The sequence below is a fragment of the Heterodontus francisci genome, chromosome 5 (assembly GCF_036365525.1).
Source record: "Heterodontus francisci isolate sHetFra1 chromosome 5, sHetFra1.hap1, whole genome shotgun sequence".
Classification (NCBI taxonomy): Eukaryota; Metazoa; Chordata; class Chondrichthyes; order Heterodontiformes; family Heterodontidae; genus Heterodontus; species Heterodontus francisci.
In genome coordinates, this window is record NC_090375.1 from 49,432,947 (window position 1) to 49,452,188 (window position 19,242).

Genomic DNA, 19,242 nt, shown 5'->3' on the forward strand with positions numbered 1-19,242 from the left:
CCAATGCCCTGTATAGCTGAAATGTAGCAGGAATAGGATCCAGGGAACAGGAGGCAGGTCTCATGGACGAAATGAGCTTGGAGAGGGGATGAGGGGAGATAGAGAAACAAGAGAAAGATGACAGTTCAGGCCTAGGGCCGGGGAGGCATTATAAGACGCTTGGTCAAGCAGGCCAGTGGAAGGGGGGGATGCGGCAGTGGCAGCCGAGTGGGTGGTCTCGACCTTAGTGACAAAGTCGTCCATGAGCTCCTTGCACTTTCACACTTATTGTTGGAGGTGAGGGTGGAGGGGTTTAAGAAGACAGTTTGCAGTAGAGAAAAAAGCCAGGTTGATCTTTGCATTCCAAGATGATCCTGGAATAGTGAGCAGTATTAGCAGACGAGAGCCAGAACCGATAGTGTTTTACGTGGTCCAGCCAGATCTGGCGGTGGATGGCTAGACCAGTTGTCTGCCATATCCTTTCATGTCTGCATCCTTTGGACCTAAGGGAGCAGACATGAGGGCCATACCAGGAGGAACAGCCAGGTTGGGAGAAACAGATCTTTTTATTGGGGACTCGAGGGTGCGGTTGAGCAATTCAGTTGCAGAAATGTTGTGGCGAATGGAGGGCCAAAAGCTAGATAGTTGAGATTTTGTAAGTGCTGTTATAAGTGAATAGGGAGCTAGTTTCATTTTCTAGGGATGGATACAAAATGAGGTAGGGTTGAGGCATGTAAGGGGGATGTGGGTGGAGAGTGATACAAGGAAGTGATCAGAGATGGCCATATCTCTAATTGATATGATGGGACTAACAAGACCACATGAGATGGCATGGTCAAGGGGGTGGCCGTGAATATGGGTTGGGGAGTTTACATTCAGTGGGAGATTTAGGGAGGGTAAGAGGGCAATGAACTCAGAGGAGAGAACATGAGTTGAGATCGAAATGACCAAGGATGAGAAGTCATTTAGTGTAGAGGCTGAGGAGGAAAGCAGCGAAAATATTTTGGTGGTAACATTTTTAATCATACTTGGGTGGGTGGTAGAAAATGATTTTGAAAGAGGTGAGAGGGGTGGAACAAGGCGAGATGCTCAAAGGTGGAGAAAGTACCAGAGGTGTAGAGGGTCAGGTCAAGGTGTGATCTGGTGATTCGCGCAACACTACCATGATTGTCTTGGAAGAGCAAGTGGTGCAAGATGTAGCCAGGCAGGGAGGTTTCATTAAGCAGCAAGAGGTCATCACCATGCAGCCAGGTTTCTGTCAAGGTCAAAATGTCAATGCAATCATCCACAATAAGTTCATGGATGGCAAGGGCCTTGTTCACAAGTGAATGGACATTCTGGAGGGAGATGCGTAGAGGAATGGTGACAGCTGATCCACTGGCAGAGTGCACAGAGTCAGCAGTGGAAGAGGTGAGTTGGACAGGAAGATTGGCAAGATTATCCCCCAGCAGGTGCACTGGGTGGGAAGGTTGACAAGAGAGTAGGATGGGCAATTGGGGTTGCTGTTCATAATGAGCCAGTGCCGAGTGCATTGATGGGGCTGTCGGAGGATGCCAAGAGAGGGACAGAGGGAAGCTGCAGGCTTATCCAATAGGGAATCAAGCCTGGGATGGTGGCAAGACAGCAAGGTTGAGAAGTACTGAAGGGTTGGGATAGGGATTTGGGAGGGCAGAATATCTGAGAGTGAAGAAGAGAAAGGAGGCATGACAAAAGAGAGTCTAGGAGGAGTAAAGAGAAAAGAAGTTCAAGAGAAAGAGCAAAAGTGGAAATAGATTGATGGGCTAGTGTCTGGTGTGACAGCCAAAATGCGCGTTCAAATGGACTCAGGGACTGCTCAAATTACATGGCTCTAGTTGCATAATAATCAGGGTACTTAAAAAACATGATGGTAAATGAGAAAAAGGAGATAAATGGAGATAATAGGAAGGAGTAGAGTTAAAGTCAGAAGTCCCATGGTGGAATAATGACAACTTAGGTAGGGTGGAATCAGCATGGAGCATCAACAAGCTGCTGTCCGGGTTTGGAAACAGATGTAGCGAGTGAAATACAGAAGCTGTTTGAGGGCATTATCTATCTGCTCAGGTAGATGTAAAAAGATCCCTTGGCAATATATGAAAAAGAGCAGCACAAGCTTTCGGTGTCATGGCAATGTTGATCCCTCAAACAACATAATCAAAAGGGATAAAAACAACAAATGCTGGAAATACTCATCATGTGATGAAGGGTCACTGACCTGAAACGTTAACTCTGCTTCTCTCTCCACAGATGATACCAGACCTGCTGAATATTTTCAGCATTTGTTTTTATTCTGTTGTTCATTCACATTCTATGCACAAATTAGCAGGTGCATTTGCCTACATAAGTAACTACACTAAGAATAATCCACTGGTTGTGAAGCACTTGGAATATGCTGAGGACATGAAAGTGCTACAGAAATGCAACTTCTTTAATGGCAGGGTGTGCATGGCTTTACTCGGCATCAGGATATTCCATATTCGCGATTTTAAAATTGGAAAGGGGCAAAGACCTGCCACTGAAAGCACTGACTTGTGAGAGTATGATTCCACTGGAGTTTCCTACCTTGCTTTAAATGAACACTGAGACTAGACTGCTAGTGCTACTATAATTGTGAACAGGAAAAAGCAGCAACACAGTGGGCTTGTGCATCCAATGTATGTATGTACATACGCACGCACGCAAGCACAGAGAGCACTTTCCCACAAGGTTTAGTGGATAGTGATGAGTTGTGAGAATTCCTGATTATTGGAAATCCTTGGCTGGTATTCTCCCTATTCAAAAGATGCTGGGACCAATTATACCAACCAAATTGCCTTTACAAAAGAGTTTACCTAACACACCACAGATTAGGGATCGGATATCGGGGCTTTCCTGGTCTGTATGGTTCCATTCCACAACAGACAATACACTTCACAACCGTGCTACTGGTGTGAACCTAAAAGTTTAAAGCATATTTAGACACAGAGAAGAAAGACAAACCTGTAAATGAACAGCTATATTTGTAACATTCAGGAATTGCAACACGAATAAAGAAATTTGACAGAGTACCATTCCCTTTTATATTTTGCAGGAGAGGAAGATTCACTTTCTTCCTGTTAATATATCCATTGTAAAACTGACATATGTATTACAAATAGGTGAGTAACAGAATAGACCATATTACATATGATATCCCAATTTTATTTTTGCAACCAAAAGGAAAGCATGCAATGACAACTATTATGTTGCTTAAATAGTATTTGAGGTGCATCCCCTTGTAATCTGAAGTTACTCTTCACTGTGCACCTTACTAGCTCCCTACTTAAAAAAAAACCTGAACATTTGAGGGGATGTAACTCATTACAGAGCTCCAGAAATTGGGAGAAAAGCACCCCCCATGTCACTAATATTTTAATCCACCAGACTAGATATTTTTGCTGCCTTGCTAAGTAATGTTTGACCCGATATGATTTTTTTTTGGACAAATTTACTGAAACCATTGGTGCATTAGGAAATAGCTGCCAGCAATGGTACTCACCATTGTAGCAGAAATCAACGCCAAAAGGAAGCGGCTCATATTCGGGTGCAAATAATGGACCTTTGTGTTCCAGAAACATCCACTTCACACCATCCTCGTAGTGCTCCTCTTCCCACCTGATGATAGGACCAATACATCACACGGGAAGAAAAAAAGTTATAGAACAGGCCAATACCAAATATTTTGTAATGACTGATATTTAAGCAATAGAAAAAGACTACTTTGATGGCGGGACTGACATATGAGGAGGGATTGAGTCGGTTAGGATAATATTCGCTGGCGGTTAGAAGAGTGAGGGGGGGATCTCATAGAAACCGATAAAATTCCAACAGGACTTGACAGGGTAGATGCAGGAAGGATGTTCCCGATGGTGGGGGAGTCCAGAACCAGGAATCATAGTCTAAGGATACAGGGTAAACCTTTCAGGACTGAGATGAGGAGAAATTTCTTCACCCAGAGAGTGGTGAGCCTGTGGAATTCGCTACCACAGAAAGCAGTTGAGGCCAAAACATTGCATGGTTTCAAGGAATTAGATACAGCTCTTGGGTCTAAAGGGATCAAAGGGTATGGGGCGAAAGCGGGAACAGGCTACTGAGTTGGATGATCAGCCATGATCATAATGAATGGCGGAGCAGGCTCGAAGGGCCGAATGGCCTACTCCTGCTCCTATTTTCTATGTTTCTACGAAGGCAGAGCTGAGGTAGCAAATGAATACTTTACATCCATCTTTACCAAGGAAGATGCTGCATCCCAGGCAATGACGAAAGAGGAGACAATTCAGAAACTAGAAGGGTTTAGAGTCATCGAGTTATACAGCACAGAAACAGGCCCTTCGGCCCATCACGTCTGTGCCAGCCATCAAGCAAATAACTATTCCAGTCCCATTTCCCAGCACTTGGCCCATAGCCTTGTATGCTACGGCGTTTCAAGTGCTCATCTAAATATTTAAATGTTGTGAGGGTTCCTGCCTCTACCACTTCAGGCAGTGTATTCCAGATTCCAACCTCCCTCTGGGTGAAAGAAATTCTCCTCAAATCCCCTCTAAACCTGCCCCTTACCTTAAATCGACGCCCCCTGGTTATTGACCCCTCCGCTAAGGGAAAAAGTCTCTTCCTATCTAACCTATGAATGTCCCTCATAATTTTGTATACCTCAATCATGTACCCCCTCAGCCTTCTCTGCTCTAAGGAAAACAACCCTAGCCTTTTCAGTCTTCTTCATAGCTGAAATGCTCCAGCACAGGCAACATCCTGGTAAATCTCCTCTGCACCCTCTCCAGTGCAATCACATCCTTCCTATAGTGTGGTGCCCAGAACTGTACACAGTACTCCAGCTGCGGCCTAACCAGCATTTTATACAGCTCCACCATAACCTCCCGGCTCTTATATTCTATGCCTCGGTTAATAAAGGCAAGTATCCCATATGCCTTCCTAATCACCTTATCTACCTGTGCTGCTGCCTTCAGTGATCTCTGGACAAGTACACCAAGGTCCCTCTGACCCTCTGTACTTCCTATGGTCCTACCATCCATTGTATATTCCCTTGCCTTGTTAGTCCTCCCAAAATGCAACACCTCACACTTCTCAGGATCAAATTCCATTTGCCACTGCTCTGCCAGTCTATATCGTCCTGTAATCTAAGGCTTTCCTCCTCACTATGTATGACACCAGCAATTTTCGTGTCATCTGTGAACTTATCATACCTCCTATTTTCACGTCTAAATCACTAATATACACTACAAACAGCAAGGATCCCAGCAACCGATCCCGGTGGTACACCACTGGTCACAGGCTTCCAATCACAAAAACAACTCTTGACCATCACCCTGTTTCCTGCCACCAAGCCAATTTTGGATCCAATTTGCCAAATTGCACTGGATCCCATGGGCTCTTACCTTCTTAACCAATCTCCCATGAGGGACCTTATCAAAAGCCTTACTGAAATCCATGTAGACATCAACTGCTTTACCCTCATCTACACATCCAGTCACCTCCTTGAAAAATTCAATCAAGTTAGTTAGTCACGATCTCCCCCTGACAAAGTGGGAGATTATTCCAGATTATTCCCTGCCTCTCCAAGTGCAGATTAATCCTGACCCTCAGAATTTTTTCCAATAGTTTCCCAACCACTGATGTTAGACTCACCAGCCTGTAATTACCTGGTCTATCCCTGCTATTCTTCTTGAACCCTTTAAAATGGATAAAAACGATGTATTGGATCGGCTAACTGTACCTAAAGTGGATAAAGCACCAGGACCAGATGAGATGCATGCAAGGATAGAGGTAAGTGAGGGTGAAAATTGCAGAAGCACTGGCCATAATTTTTCAGTCTTCCTTAGACTGAGGGGTGGTGCCAGAAGACTGGAGAATTGCAAACATTACACCCTTGTTCAAAAAAAGGGTGTAAAGATAAGGCCAGCAACTACAGGCCAGTCAGTTTAACTTAGGTACAATAAAAGCAAAATACTGCGGATGCTGGAAATCTGAAATAAAAACAAGAAATGCTGGAAATACTCAGGTCTGGCAGCATCTGTGGAAAGAGAAGCAGAGTTAACGTTTCGGGTCAGTGACCCTTCTTCGGAACTGGCAAATATTAGAAATGTCAAAAGTTATAAGTAAAGCGGGTGTGGGCAAGAGATAACAAAGCAGAAGTTGTAGATTGGACAAGGCCACAAGCTCAAACCTAAAGTGCCGGTGTGGATCATATACAATCTTCAGAGAATAGTGAGTCAGCAGTTTGTAGGATGCATTGATGTCATTGTCATTCAAGCTGCCTTTCGTCTTCTCATTACCACCCCCCCCCCCCCCCACATGGCTACACTCAAAGTGGCAGACCTGGTGACGCAAGAAAAGGGAGCTCCATGAATCAACGCTGAAAATCTTTTGCCATAAGAAAATCTACCAATTGCTGTTACTTGACCAAGGAATATAAAGTTCCGCTTTATCAAAATCACAAAGTAAAAGAACAGATCGGTTAATTAAAAGGATTAGTGATGTTGTTCTGCAGTTCAACAGGTATTAGTGTAATGCCACAGTACATAGCATTCAATATTATTCCATAATGTAAGAAATGTGCCATGAGTCATTCTAATATTTGTCTGAGGCAAGTAATATTGGTAGAGTGTAATCACTTCCATGTCAGCTTCCCCAGGAAACCACCCTGTTCCTCCATTGTAGTACAGTGAATTATCTACACTGCAAACTAATGTTTTTTGGAGTAAGGTGGTCATTTAGGGTAGTTTTGTTTTAGGTCCTTATTCTCACTAAGACCAGGGTTGACACTGCTTCAATTAATTTCAACAGGCCCCTTACCGACAGCAGTCCATGATAACTTTAGTTTGTGGTAGATTCAAATTCAAGTCAAGCGGTGGAATCACAGTGCATAGCTCAAGCGTGAGATTGGCGATAGCAAGTCAAATCCACTGCCTACAGCACACATGACCCAAAAGTGGACAGCAAGAGGTACTGCACATTTACAGTACACTGGGAATTTCAACCTACTACGCCACAAGACACTGGGTGGATTTTATATTGTGGCTGGGCTGTTTAACATCTTTATAACATTTATTTTGGTGTTATTCAACAAATCAATAACTACAAGTTAAAAAGAACCAATAAGCACATTAAACCAGACCATTACAAGAAATTAAAGCTCTCTGGAAGTTTCTGCATCAAGACACAACAGGCAGCAGCGACCAAAATCAGCAACAATGGGCAGGATTTTATCCTGTACTTGGAGACAGGAACAGAGGCAGGGGGTACACAAAATAGCAAGTGGTGGCATCAAGCAGCATGCCTGATGTTATCCTGAACCCCTGCCATTTTGTCCATGGCAGGAAAAGCCGAGGACAGCCTTCCCACCCCAGGCCAATCAATGGCCACTTAAGTAAAAACAAGAAATGCTGGAAATAATAGAAACAAGAAATGCTGGAAATACTCAGCAGCATCTGTGGAGAGAGAAGCAGACTTAACGTTTCAGGTCAGAGACCCTTTATCAGTTCTGATGAAAGGTCACTGACCTGAAACGTTAACTCTGCGCTTCTCTCCACAGATGCTGCCTGACCTACTGAGTATTTCCAGCATTTCTTGTTTCTATTTCAGATTTCGAGCATCTGCAGTATTTTATTTTATATTTTAAGGGCCACTTAAAAAACAAAAAGAAGAAAATTACAGCACAGGAACAGGCCCTTCGGCCCTCCAAGCCTGCGCCGATCCAGATCCTCTATCTAAACATGACGCCTATTTTCTAAGGGTCTGTATCTCTTTACTTCCTGCCCATTCATGTATCTGTCTAGATACATCTTAAAAGACGCTATCGTGCCCGCATCTACCACCTCCGCTGGCAACACGTTCCAGGCACCCACCACCCTCTGCGTAAAGAACTTTCCACGCATATCCCCCCTAAACTTATCCCCTCTCACTTTGAACTCGTGACCCCTAGTAATTGAATCCCCCACTCTGGGAAAAAGCTTCTTGCTATCCACCCTGTCTATACCTCTCATGATTTTGAACACCTCAATCAGGTCCCCCCTCAATCTCCGTCTTTCTAATGAAAATAATCCTAATCTACTCAACCTCTCTTCATAGCTAGCGCCCTCCATACCAGGCAACATCCTGGTGAACCTCCTCTGCACCCTCTCCAAAGCATCTACATCCTTTTGGTAATGAGGCGACCAGAACTGCACGCAGTATTCCAAATGTGGCCGAACCAAAGTCCTATACAACTGTAACATGACCTGCCAACTCTTGTACTCAATACCCCGTCCGATGAAGGAAAGCATGCCGTATGCCTTCTTGACCACTCTATTGACCTGCGTTGCCACCTTCAGGGAACAATGGACCTGAACACCCAAATCTCTCTGTACAATAATTTTCCCCAAGACTTTTCCATTTACTGTATAGTTCACTCTTGAATTGGATCTTCCAAAATGCATCACCTCGCATTTGCCCTGATTGAACTCCATCTGCCATTTCTCTGCCCAACTCTCCAGTCTATCTATATTCTGCTGTATTTTCTGACAGTCCCCTTCACTATCTGCAAACTTGCTAATCAGACCACCTATACTTTCCTCCAAATCATTCATGTATATCACAAACAACAGTGGTCCCAGCACGGATCCCTGTGGAACACCACTGGTCACACGTCTCCATTTTGAGAAACTCCCTTCCACTGCTACTCTCTGTCTCCTGTTGCCCCAGCTATTTCCCCTCTCGCTTCCCACAGTAACCTGGGATAGATCCCATCCGGACCTGGGGACTTGTCCACCTTAATGCCTTTTAGAATACCCAACACTTCCTCCATCCTTATGCCGACTTGACCTAGAGTAATCAAACATCTGTTCCTAACCTCAACATCCTTCATGTCCCTCTCCTCGGTGAATACCGATGCAAAGTACTCGTTTAGAATCTCACCCATTTGCTCTGACTCCACGCATAACTTTCCTCCTTTGTCCTTGAGTGGGCCAATCCTTTCTCTAGTTACCCTCTTGCTCCTTATATATGAATAAAAGGCTTTGGGATTTTCCTTAACCCTGTTTGCTAAAGATATTTCATGACCCCTTTTAGCCCTCTTCATTCCTCGTTTCAGATTGGTCCTACATTCCCGATATTCTTTCAAAGCTTCGTCTTTCTTCAGCCACCTAGACCTTATGTATGCTTCCTTTTCCCTCTCAGCTAGTCTCACAATTTCACCTGTCATCCATGGTTCCCTAATCTTGCCATTTCTATCCCTCATTTTCACACGAACATGTCTCTCCTGCACGCTTATCAACCTCTGTTTAAAAGCCTCCCACGTATCAAATGTGGATTTACCTTCAAACAGCTGCTCCCAATCTACATTCCCCAGCTCCTGCCGAATTTTGGTATAGTTGGCCTTCCCCCAATTTAGCACTCTTCCTTTAGGACCACTCTCGTCTTTTTTAGAATACTCATGGACACTTACGGAATTGTGATCACTATTCCCAAAGTAGTCCCCTACTGAAACTTCAACCACCTGGCCGGGCTCATTCCCCAACACCAGGTCCAGTATGGCCCCTTCCAGAGTTGGACTATTTACATACTGCTCTAGAAAACCCTCCTGGATGCTCTGACAAATTCTGCTTCATCTAGACCTCTAACACGAAGTGAATCCCAGTCAATGTTGGGAAAATTAAAATCTCCTATCACCACCACCCTGTTGCTCCTACATCTTTCCATAATCAGTTTACATTTTTGTACCTCTATCTCACGCTCGCTGTTGGGAGGCCTGTAGTACAGTCCCAACATTGTTACTGCACCCTTCCTATTTCTGAGTTCTGCCCATATTGCCTCACTGCTCGAGTCCTCCATAGTGCCCTCCTTCAGCACAGCTGTGATATCCTCTTTGACCAGTAATGCAACTCCTCCACCCCTTTTACCTCCCTCTCTATCCCGCCTGAAGCATCTATATCCTGGGATATTTAGTTGCCAATCATGCCCTTCCCTCAACCAAGTCTCAGTAATAGCAATAACATCATACTCCCAGGTACTAATCCAAGCCCTAAGTTCATCTGCCTTACCTACTACACTTCTTGCATTAAAACAAATGCACCTCAGACCACCAGTCCCTTTGCATTCATCATCTGCTCCCTGCCTACTCTTCCCCTTAGTCACGCTGACTTCATTATCTAGTTCCTTACAGGCTTTAGTTACTACCTCCTTACTGTCCACTGACCTCCTCATTTGGTTCCCATCCCCCTGCCACATTAGTTTAAACCCTCCCCAACAGCGCTAGCAAAAGCACTCCCAAGGACATTGGTTCCAGTCCGGCCCAGGTGTAGACCGTCCAATTTGTAATAGTCCCACCTCCCCCAGAACCGGTCCCAATGTCCCAAAAATCTGAACCCCTCCTTCCTGCACCATCTCTCAAGCCACGCATTCATCCTGACTATTCTTTCATTTCTACTCTGACTATCACGTGGCACTGGTAGCAATCCTGAGATTACTACCTCTGAGGTCCTACTTTTTAACTTGGCTCCTAACTCCCTAAATTCTGCTTGTAGGACCTCATCCCGTTTTTTACCTATATCATTGGTGCCTATGTGCACAACGACAACTGGCTGTTCACCCTCCCCCTTCAGAATGTTCTGCAGCCGATCTGAGACATCCCTGACCCGTGCACCTGGGAGGCAACATACCATTCGGGAGTCTCGTTTTCGACCACAGAACAGCCTATCTACTCCCCTTACAATCGAATCCCCTATGACGATAGCCCTTCCACTCTTTTTCCCGCCCTTCTGAACAGCAGAGCCAGCCACAGTGCCATGAACCTGGCTACTGCTGCCTTCCCCTGGTGAGCCATCTCCCTCAACAGTATCCAAAACGGTATACCTGTTGTGGAGGGAGATGACCGCAGGGGACACCTGCGCTGCCTTCCTGCTCTTTCTCTGCCGTTTGGTCACCCATTCCCTTTCTCCCTCAGCAATCCTAATCTGCGGTGTGACCAATTCACTAAACGTGCTATCCACGACCTCCTCAGCATCGCGGATGCTCCAAAGTGAGTCCATCCGCAGCTCCAGAGCCGTCATGCGGTCTAACAAGAGCTGCAGCTGGACACACTTCCTGCACGTGAAGGAGTCAGGGACATCAGCCATGTCCCTGAGCTCCCACATTGAGCAAGAGGAGCATGTCACGGGTCTGAGATCTCCTGCCATTTTTAATCTTAAGATTAAACTTAGTTAAATGAAAAAGGAACGAAAAGTTTTTTACCAATCACATGATAAAAAAAAAGAGAAATAGAAAAAGCCTTACCTTATCTACACACCACCGAGTCCTTTTTTTTTTGGTTAGAGGAGGAGGGCGGGTGGGAGCTACTACCAGTGTAGTGTCTCGGGTTCAGAAACGGCCCAAATATATAGGGTTTTACTTACCCAGCAGCCCCCTGGTCTCCACCGAAAACAAAAGGAAATTAAGTTTACTTTGAAACTGACCTTCCCAGCTGATCACTAGCTCGCCGCTGCTTGAAGGCACCGTCAGGTGAAACCTGACTGCGTCCTCGCGTACTCAAGGTCGGGAGGAATCCCTTTTCTGTGGGGGCAATCCATGGCCCCGGAGAGCCCTGCCCCCATGGCAACACCCACTCATTGGGGTCTGTCTGACTGGTGCCAGCAACCCCAACCCCATTTACCCATTCCCAGGGTCTCTGACATCCTGTCCACTGTAGGCCTTTTGCAATACCGATAGTGGCCACTGCTCCCAGTGGCACTGCTGAGCTGCTGGCCCTCCGACTGGCCAACAGCTCTGGAGGTGGGACCCCATCTCTTAATGTGATGTGTCCCCCGACAGCTAATTGGCTGCGCCATGTAATTCCAACAGGGGTCTGACAAAGGATCGAGGCGGGTTCTCCCTTGCCTTCCAACCAGCTGCCTGGACCCCATCACGGGGATTAAATCCCGGCCAATTTATCCTGTCTTGGCAAGTATTGAATCATTATAATATATAATCATGCACAGAAGATGGTCATTTAGCTCATCATGCCTGTACTGATGCTTTGTAGGAGTTTGCTGACAACACACCACTAGGTGGCACTGCAGTGGCACATGCACAAATACAGCCTGTGACATCAGACAGCTGCCAGGACCAAAGATGGCGGTGCTCAAATAATCACACGAAGGCAACCTAGTTTGGGGGGAGAAGGAGGAGGAAGAGAAGAGCGCACCCACCAAGTTCTTCGGCCACGCTCTCCCCCCCCCCGCCCCCTTTCCCCGACCTCCGCGCTCTCCCCACTTCCCCCACTCTCTGCCCGCGTTACACAATGATGTCAGCTGCGTATGCGCCAACCAGTCCTGGCAACGCAGAACACAGCACATGCGCAAAGAGTAGGAACCAATCTGCGCATGTGCAGATTGGCACAGTCTGATGATGTGAGCTGCCAGCTACGTTGTCAATAATCACTTTGTTCTTTGTAATGATGTTCCACTCAGAGAATTTGAGGAGTTAGGGTCCAAATTAAAATGCAGATCAAAGGTAATCATCTCTGGATTGTTACCGGAGCCATGCGCAACTTGGCGCAGGGTCAAGTAGATTAGAGAACTAAACGCGTGGCTCAAAGAGTGGTGTGGGAAGAAGAGGTTTCGATTCTTGGGACTCTGGCATCAGTACTTGGGGAAGAGGGAGCTATTCTGTTGGGATGGGCTTCACGTGAACCAGGCTGGAACCAGTGTCCTGGCCAATTGCGTAACTAGGGCTGGGGACAGGGCTTTAAACTAACAAGGTGAAGGGAAATTTAGAAATCCAAAGGTGGGGGGGAAGAAAGAGGGGGCAGGGCATCTCAGTAGGGTAGTGATGTGGGTAACTCCCAACAGAATGGGACAGGAAGGAACACAGAGTTTAACAAAAATTGCACATTGGCAAATAAGATCACTGCAGGGAATAGAGGTAGAATAATGAAATTAAGGTTCCTTTATCTGAATGCATGAAGCATCTCTAATAGGATAGATGAACTTGTGGCACGAACAGAGGTAAATGACCTAGATCTAAAACTGTGGGTGTACCTACCTCACATGGACTGCAGCAGTTCAAGGTGGCAGCTCACCACCACCTTCTCGAGGGCAATTAGGGATGGGCAATAAATGTTGGCCCAGCCAGCGACACCCACATCCCATGAATGAATAGAAAATAAAATTAATTGCCATTACTTAGACACGGTTACAAGATCATCAAGGTTGGGAAATAAGTATTCCAGGTACACAATATTTCGGAGACACAGACAGAATGGCAAAGGAGGAGGGGCAGCCCTGATAGTAAAGGATGGCATAAGGGCATTAAGGAGGGGGAATCTGGCCTCAGAAGACCATGAAGTAGAATCAGTTAGGGTGGAAATTAGGAATAGCATGAGTCAGAAAACACTGGTAGGAGTACTTTACAGACCCCCTAACAGTAGTTATATTATTGGACAGAACATTAAATGTGAAATTACTGGAGCATGTAAAAAGGTAATGTATTATTTGTGGGAGACTTTGATCTGCATATAGACTGGGACAATCAAATTGTCAGTGGTCTAGATGAAGAATTTGTAGAATGCTTTTGTGTAGAGTTTCTTAGAGAAATACATTGTAGAACGGACTAGGGATAAAGCTATCTTAGATCTCGTATTGTGTAATGAAGCATGGTTAATAAGCAATGTCATAGTAAAGGATCCACTGGGAAATAGTGATAATACCAATGAATTTCATGTTAAGTTTGAAAGTGACACATTTCAATCACAATCAAGAATCTTAAATTTAATTAAAGCCAATTATAAAGGTATGAGGGGAGAACTGGCTAAGGTTAATTGGGTAAATAGACTGGAAGGTACGGCGGTAAATAAAACAGTGGAAACCATTTAAAGAAATAATTCAAAGGGTTCAACAAAAGTATATTCTGTTCAAAAGCAAAGACTCAACAAGACCGACCCATCCATGGCTCACTCAGCATGTGAGAGAGTATTAGATTAAAAGAGGCTTACAATGTTGCAAAAAACAGTAGCAAGTCTGAGGTTTGGGAGTGTTTCAGAAACCAACAAAGGAAGGACCACCAAAAAGTTGATAAAAAGGGAAAAAATAGATTGAGAGCAAACTAGCTAGAAAAATAAAAACAGATTGTAAGAGCTTTTATAAGTACATAAAAAGGAAGAGGGTAGTTAAAGTAGACGTTGGTCCCCAAGAGGCAGAGACAGGAAAATCATCATAGGGAACGAGGAAATGGCAGAGGCACTGAACAAATATTTTGTTTCACAGTAGAAGACACAAGTTCCATACCAGAAATAGGCAGTAACCTAGGGGCTAAAAAGAGTGATGAAATTAAGGGTATTGATATCAGCCAAGATGAAATATCGAAATTTGAGGGACGAAAATCTGACAAGTCCCTGGAACCAGATGGCCTACATCCTAAGGTTCTTAAAGAGATAGCTGCAGAGATAGTGGATGCGCTGGCTATGATTTTCCAGAATTCCTTAGATTCAGGAATGGTCCAGTCAGAAAGTTGGCAATACGCCACTTTTCAAGAAAGGAGGTGGAGAGAAAACAGGGAACTACTGGCCAGTTAGCCTATCAGTTGTTGGGAAGATGCTGAAAACTATTAAAGTAGTCTTAACATTGCACTTGGACAGGCATAGTATGATTAGAACAAGTCAGCAAGTTTTACTAAAGGGAGATCCTGTTTGACAAATTTATTAGAGGTTTTTGAGAATGTAACTAGTAGGGTAGATAAAGGGGAACCAGTAGATGTAGCATACCTGGATTTTCAAAAGGCATTCGATAAAGTGCCACATAAAAGATTAATAGGCAAAATAAGGACTCATGGTGTTGGAGGTAATATATTAGTTCGGATAAGGGACTGGTTAACAGACAGGAAGCAAAGAGTGGGCATAAATAGGGCATTTTCAAGTTGGCAGGCAGTGAATAGTGGGGTGCTGTAAGGATCAGTGCTGGGGTCTCAGCTATTTACACTCTATATTAATGACTTGGATGAAGAGACAGAGTAATGTATCTATGTTTGCTGATCATACAAAGCTCAGTGGAAAAGTAAGCTGCGGGGAGGACGTAGAGGGGCTGCAAAGAGATATAGACAGGTTAATTGAGTGGGCAACAAGGTGGCAAATGTAGTATAATGTAGGAAAGTGTGAAATTATGCACCTTGGTCATAAAAATAGAAAAGGAATTTTTTTTTTTTTATAAAAGGTGTGAAACTGGTAAGTGTCTATGTTCAGAGAGACTTGAGGGTACAGGCCTACTTTAGGTTGGGAAAACGAGCCCGACCCGGCCCGAGTCCCTCCGCTTTTGCCCCAAGCCCGACCCGACCGTCCGTTTACTTACCTCCCGACTCGGAACCTCCATGAAGCTGCCGCGCATGCATGATGACATCATTGTGATGTCACTCGCTCAGTGCGCAGACTCAGTTTTGTCCCGGACTCCCAGCTCAGGTAAGTTTTTTTTAAATACTTAGTGGCACAGCACTGACCCTGCGTGTCCAGCCCGACCCGACCCGAACCAGACACTTCTCGTCAGGTCCCATCGGGTTGCAGGCCTCTACTTGGGGGTACTCGTACAAGGAAGGTACAAAAAGTTAACATGCAGTACAGCAGGCTATTAGGAAGGCAAATGGCATGTTGGCCTTTATTGCAAGGGGATTGGAGTACAGGAATAAAGTAGTCTTACTACAATTGTACAGGGCTTTGGTGAGACCCCACCTGCAATACTATGTGCAGTTTTGGTCTCCACATTTCGAAAGGATATACTTGCACTGAAGGCAGTGCAGCGAAGATTTACTAAATTGTTCTCTGGGATGAGGGGGGTTGTGCTATGATGAGAGGCTGAGTAAATTGGGCCTATATTCTCTGGAGTTCAGAATAATGAGAGGTGATATAATTGAGACATACAAGATTCTGAAAGAGGGTAGAAATAGGGTAGAAGTTGAGAGACTGTTCCCACTGGTCAGGGAATCTAGAACACAGAACACAGTCTCAGGATAAAGGAGCCAATCATTCAGGACTGAGACAAAGAGAAACTACTACACTCAAAGGGTTGTGAAACTTTGGAATTCTCTACCCAGAGGGTTGTAGATGCTCTATTAAATACATTTAACATAGAAAATAGGAGGAGTAGGCCATTCAGCCCTTCGCGCCTGCTCCGCCATTCATTATGATCATGGCTGATCATCCAACTCAGTAAGCTGTTCCAGCTTTCGCCCCATACCCTTTGATCCCTTTAGACCCAAGAGCTATATCTAATTCCTTCTTGAAAACATACAATGTTTTGGCTTCAACTGCTTTGTGTGGTATAGAAAGGCTGGGATGGATAGATTTTAGGTCTCGCAGGGAATCAAGGGACATGGGGAGCGGGCATAAAAATGGAATTGAAGCCCAAGATCAACCATGATCGTACTGAATGGCGGAGCAGGCTCGATGGGCCATATGGTCTACTTCTGCTCCTATTTCTTGTGTTCTTGTAAGAGCTATCCAATTAGTCCCACTCTCCTGCCATTTTTACTATAGCCCTGCAATTTTTCCTTTTCAAGTATATATCTAATTCCCTTTCGAAAGTTACCATTAATCAGCTTTTATCACCCTTTCAAGTAGTGCATTCCAGATCATAACTTGCTGCATAGAAAAATTCTCATCTCCCTTTTTTTTGCTAACTATCTTAAATCTATGCTTTATGGTTACTGACCCTTCTACTAGTGGAAACAGTTTCTCATTTATCCTACCAAAACCCCTCATAACTTTGAACACTTCAATTAAATCCTCTTAACTTCGCTGTTCAAAGGAAAACAATCCCAACTTTTTTAGTCTCTTTACACAAGTTATTTAAGTTTATTTACAAGCCTGGGAGTCTACCTTTAATCACTAGCCTATACTACTATGACCAATTTTCTACAGAATAAAACTTGATAGTGGTCTAATTACTAGTCCAGCGGCAGCTGAGACCCTGCTGTTGCATCAGGGCTCCACAGTGCATTGGAGGGTTGCAGTTACCTTCACTATTTTTAACTGCTCGATTAAAAGCTCGCAATTCTTTAAAGCCTCACTTTCATTATAGGCAAGCTTAATACTGTGCAACCAAGCATCTCTTTCCCAGCCACCCTATTTTCCAGTCAATTAATCTCATACACAGGCCACATACACCAGTAAGCCCATCACATTGCCTCAGCAGTGAAAGGACGGAAGGGTTAACCAGTATAAAATAAATTTAAAACAGTCTGAAGACAGCAAATATTACTATTTCTTTCTTTAAAACAATCCCCTCCCTTTCCAGTAATTCCCACTTTACCTCACCCAACTACAGAATTGAAACTTTTAACCTACCTCTTTTCTGCAAATTGTGCTCTCTGATAAGAAACTTTGCATCTTAAAGTCCTAACAAATAAATAGGTGTGCTTAATGTTGAAATTAGTAAAGGCTATATTATTTACAGTAGCCACAAATCTGAACATAACAAAACATGTTACACTTAAAAAGAAATCCCCCACACAAAACACTTGCTTCACTCCTTCTGTTGCATTTTGAACTTTCACCTTGGTAACACTTCCTGTGATTTTTTTTTTAAACTTCCTGCAGACAAACTTCTGCACATGGTAAGTGATCCTGCAGACCAGCATAAGCCTCACTTTCAGTTCCCAGTTATATTCTCAATTTTATTTGAGCGTATGTACGAACAGAGGGGAAAAGAGAAAACAGGATAATGGAGAAAAGAATAAAACAGCCTCATTTATTATTGATAGTTTCAAAGTAAAAAAAAATGTTTTCAACTTAATAGCAATTAGGTTTATTTTATAATTTTTGTTCCTTTATAAATTCTCACGTAGTTTCTGGACCCTGCCAAAGATGCAGCATCGACTTGAAAATAATGAAAGACAATTCTATTTAACTAATTTTCTTTCTGCAGAAAAGACATCTTGAAAACATTTGATCAATCTTTCAAATAATGAAGTAGAACAGGTCTCGAATGTCAGCCTTCACTCAGTGGTAGCATTCTCAAGTCAGAAGGTTACAAGTTCAAGTCCCACTCCAGACATTCAAGCACATAATCTAGGTGACACCCCAGCACAGTACTGAGGGTGTGCTGCATTGTCGGAGGTGCTGACTTTCACGTGAGCTGTTACACCAAAGCCTTGACTGCCCTCTCAGGTGAGCACAAGAGATCCCACAGCAGTATTCGAACAGAAGTTCCCTCAGAGGCCTGGGCAATAGTGATCCTTGAATGAATACCTAAACCAATAATTCATTATTTATTTCACTCCTATTTGTGGAACATTGCTGTGTGCAAATTGGTAGCTGCGTTTTCCACATTACAGCATTAATTGGTATACTTCATTGGCTATGAAGTGCTTCGTAACATCCTGAGGTCATGAAAAGCACGATATAAATGTAAGTCTTTCTTTCAAGTTGGACCCTCTTTTAATGCAAGGAAACCACAAATGTAATAGGGACTGAGAGTTTAGTGGTCAGCTTAAAGGGGGTGGGGGGGGGGGTCGGGGGAGGTTTTACGCTACTAGTCTTTTTCCACCGCTCGCATTTTAGATTAGGAAAGCAGGATAATAAAGTCCAATTGTATTAAAATACCCCTCTCAATACAGAAAGGTGAGCTTATCTGCTCTCAATCCTACATTTTTGAGACACTGCACAGAAGTACAAAGAAAGGGTAATGATGATCAGATCAAAAGTAACAAATTTAAGAACAATTGACACTATTATACAAACTCTATTCCCCATCTCAAACCTATTAATCTCACCATTTCCATTTTTCTGCATCGCTTTTCATCTTTTCCTCTTTCAATTGGGCCTTGCTTTTTTCCTTCCTCAATTTCTGCTTTCCCCCCGTTTCGTTGATTGCGCTCTTCACGTTCTTCTTTACCTTCGCCGAATTCCTTCTTAATGCAGTATGTGCACATGATGTCTGTTCTCAAATTAAAAATACAAACCTTTTTTTTTTAGAAACACTGAGCATGTTAACATGGTATTCATGAGAATATTCATATTCAACATTCATATCCCACAGAAGAGATTAGCATGTAAAATTAAAACGCATGGGATTGGGGGTAGTATATTGTGATGGATAGAAAATTGGTTGGCAGACAAGAAACAAAGAGTAGGAATAATCGGGTCTTTTTCCGAATGGCAGGCAGTGACTAGTGGGGTACCGCAGGGATCGGTGCTAGGATCCCAGCTATTCACAATATATATTAATGATTTAGATGAGGGAACTAAACGTAATATCTCCAAATTTGCAGATGACA

The 19,242-nt window shown here is 43.9% G+C and overlaps 1 protein-coding gene across 3 annotated transcripts in view; it reads right to left on the reverse strand.

Annotated features, from left to right (window-relative positions):
* Positions 1 to 19,242, reverse strand: part of LOC137369830 (DNA topoisomerase 1-like) — a 215,935-nt gene that overhangs the window by 54,634 nt on the left and 142,059 nt on the right. Inside the window, exons 12-13 of one of the 3 annotated variants that reach the window (XM_068031408.1) lie at positions 18,739 to 18,902; positions 3,515 to 3,630 (exon numbers count right to left, since the gene is read on the reverse strand). In XM_068031408.1, coding sequence (XP_067887509.1) covers positions 3,515 to 3,630; positions 18,739 to 18,902 — 280 coding nt within the window. Of the gene's footprint in view, positions 1 to 3,514; positions 3,631 to 17,311; positions 17,516 to 18,738; positions 18,903 to 19,242 lie in introns of those variants that run through there. The other 2 variants (XM_068031409.1, XM_068031410.1) reach the window with 2 other exon arrangements.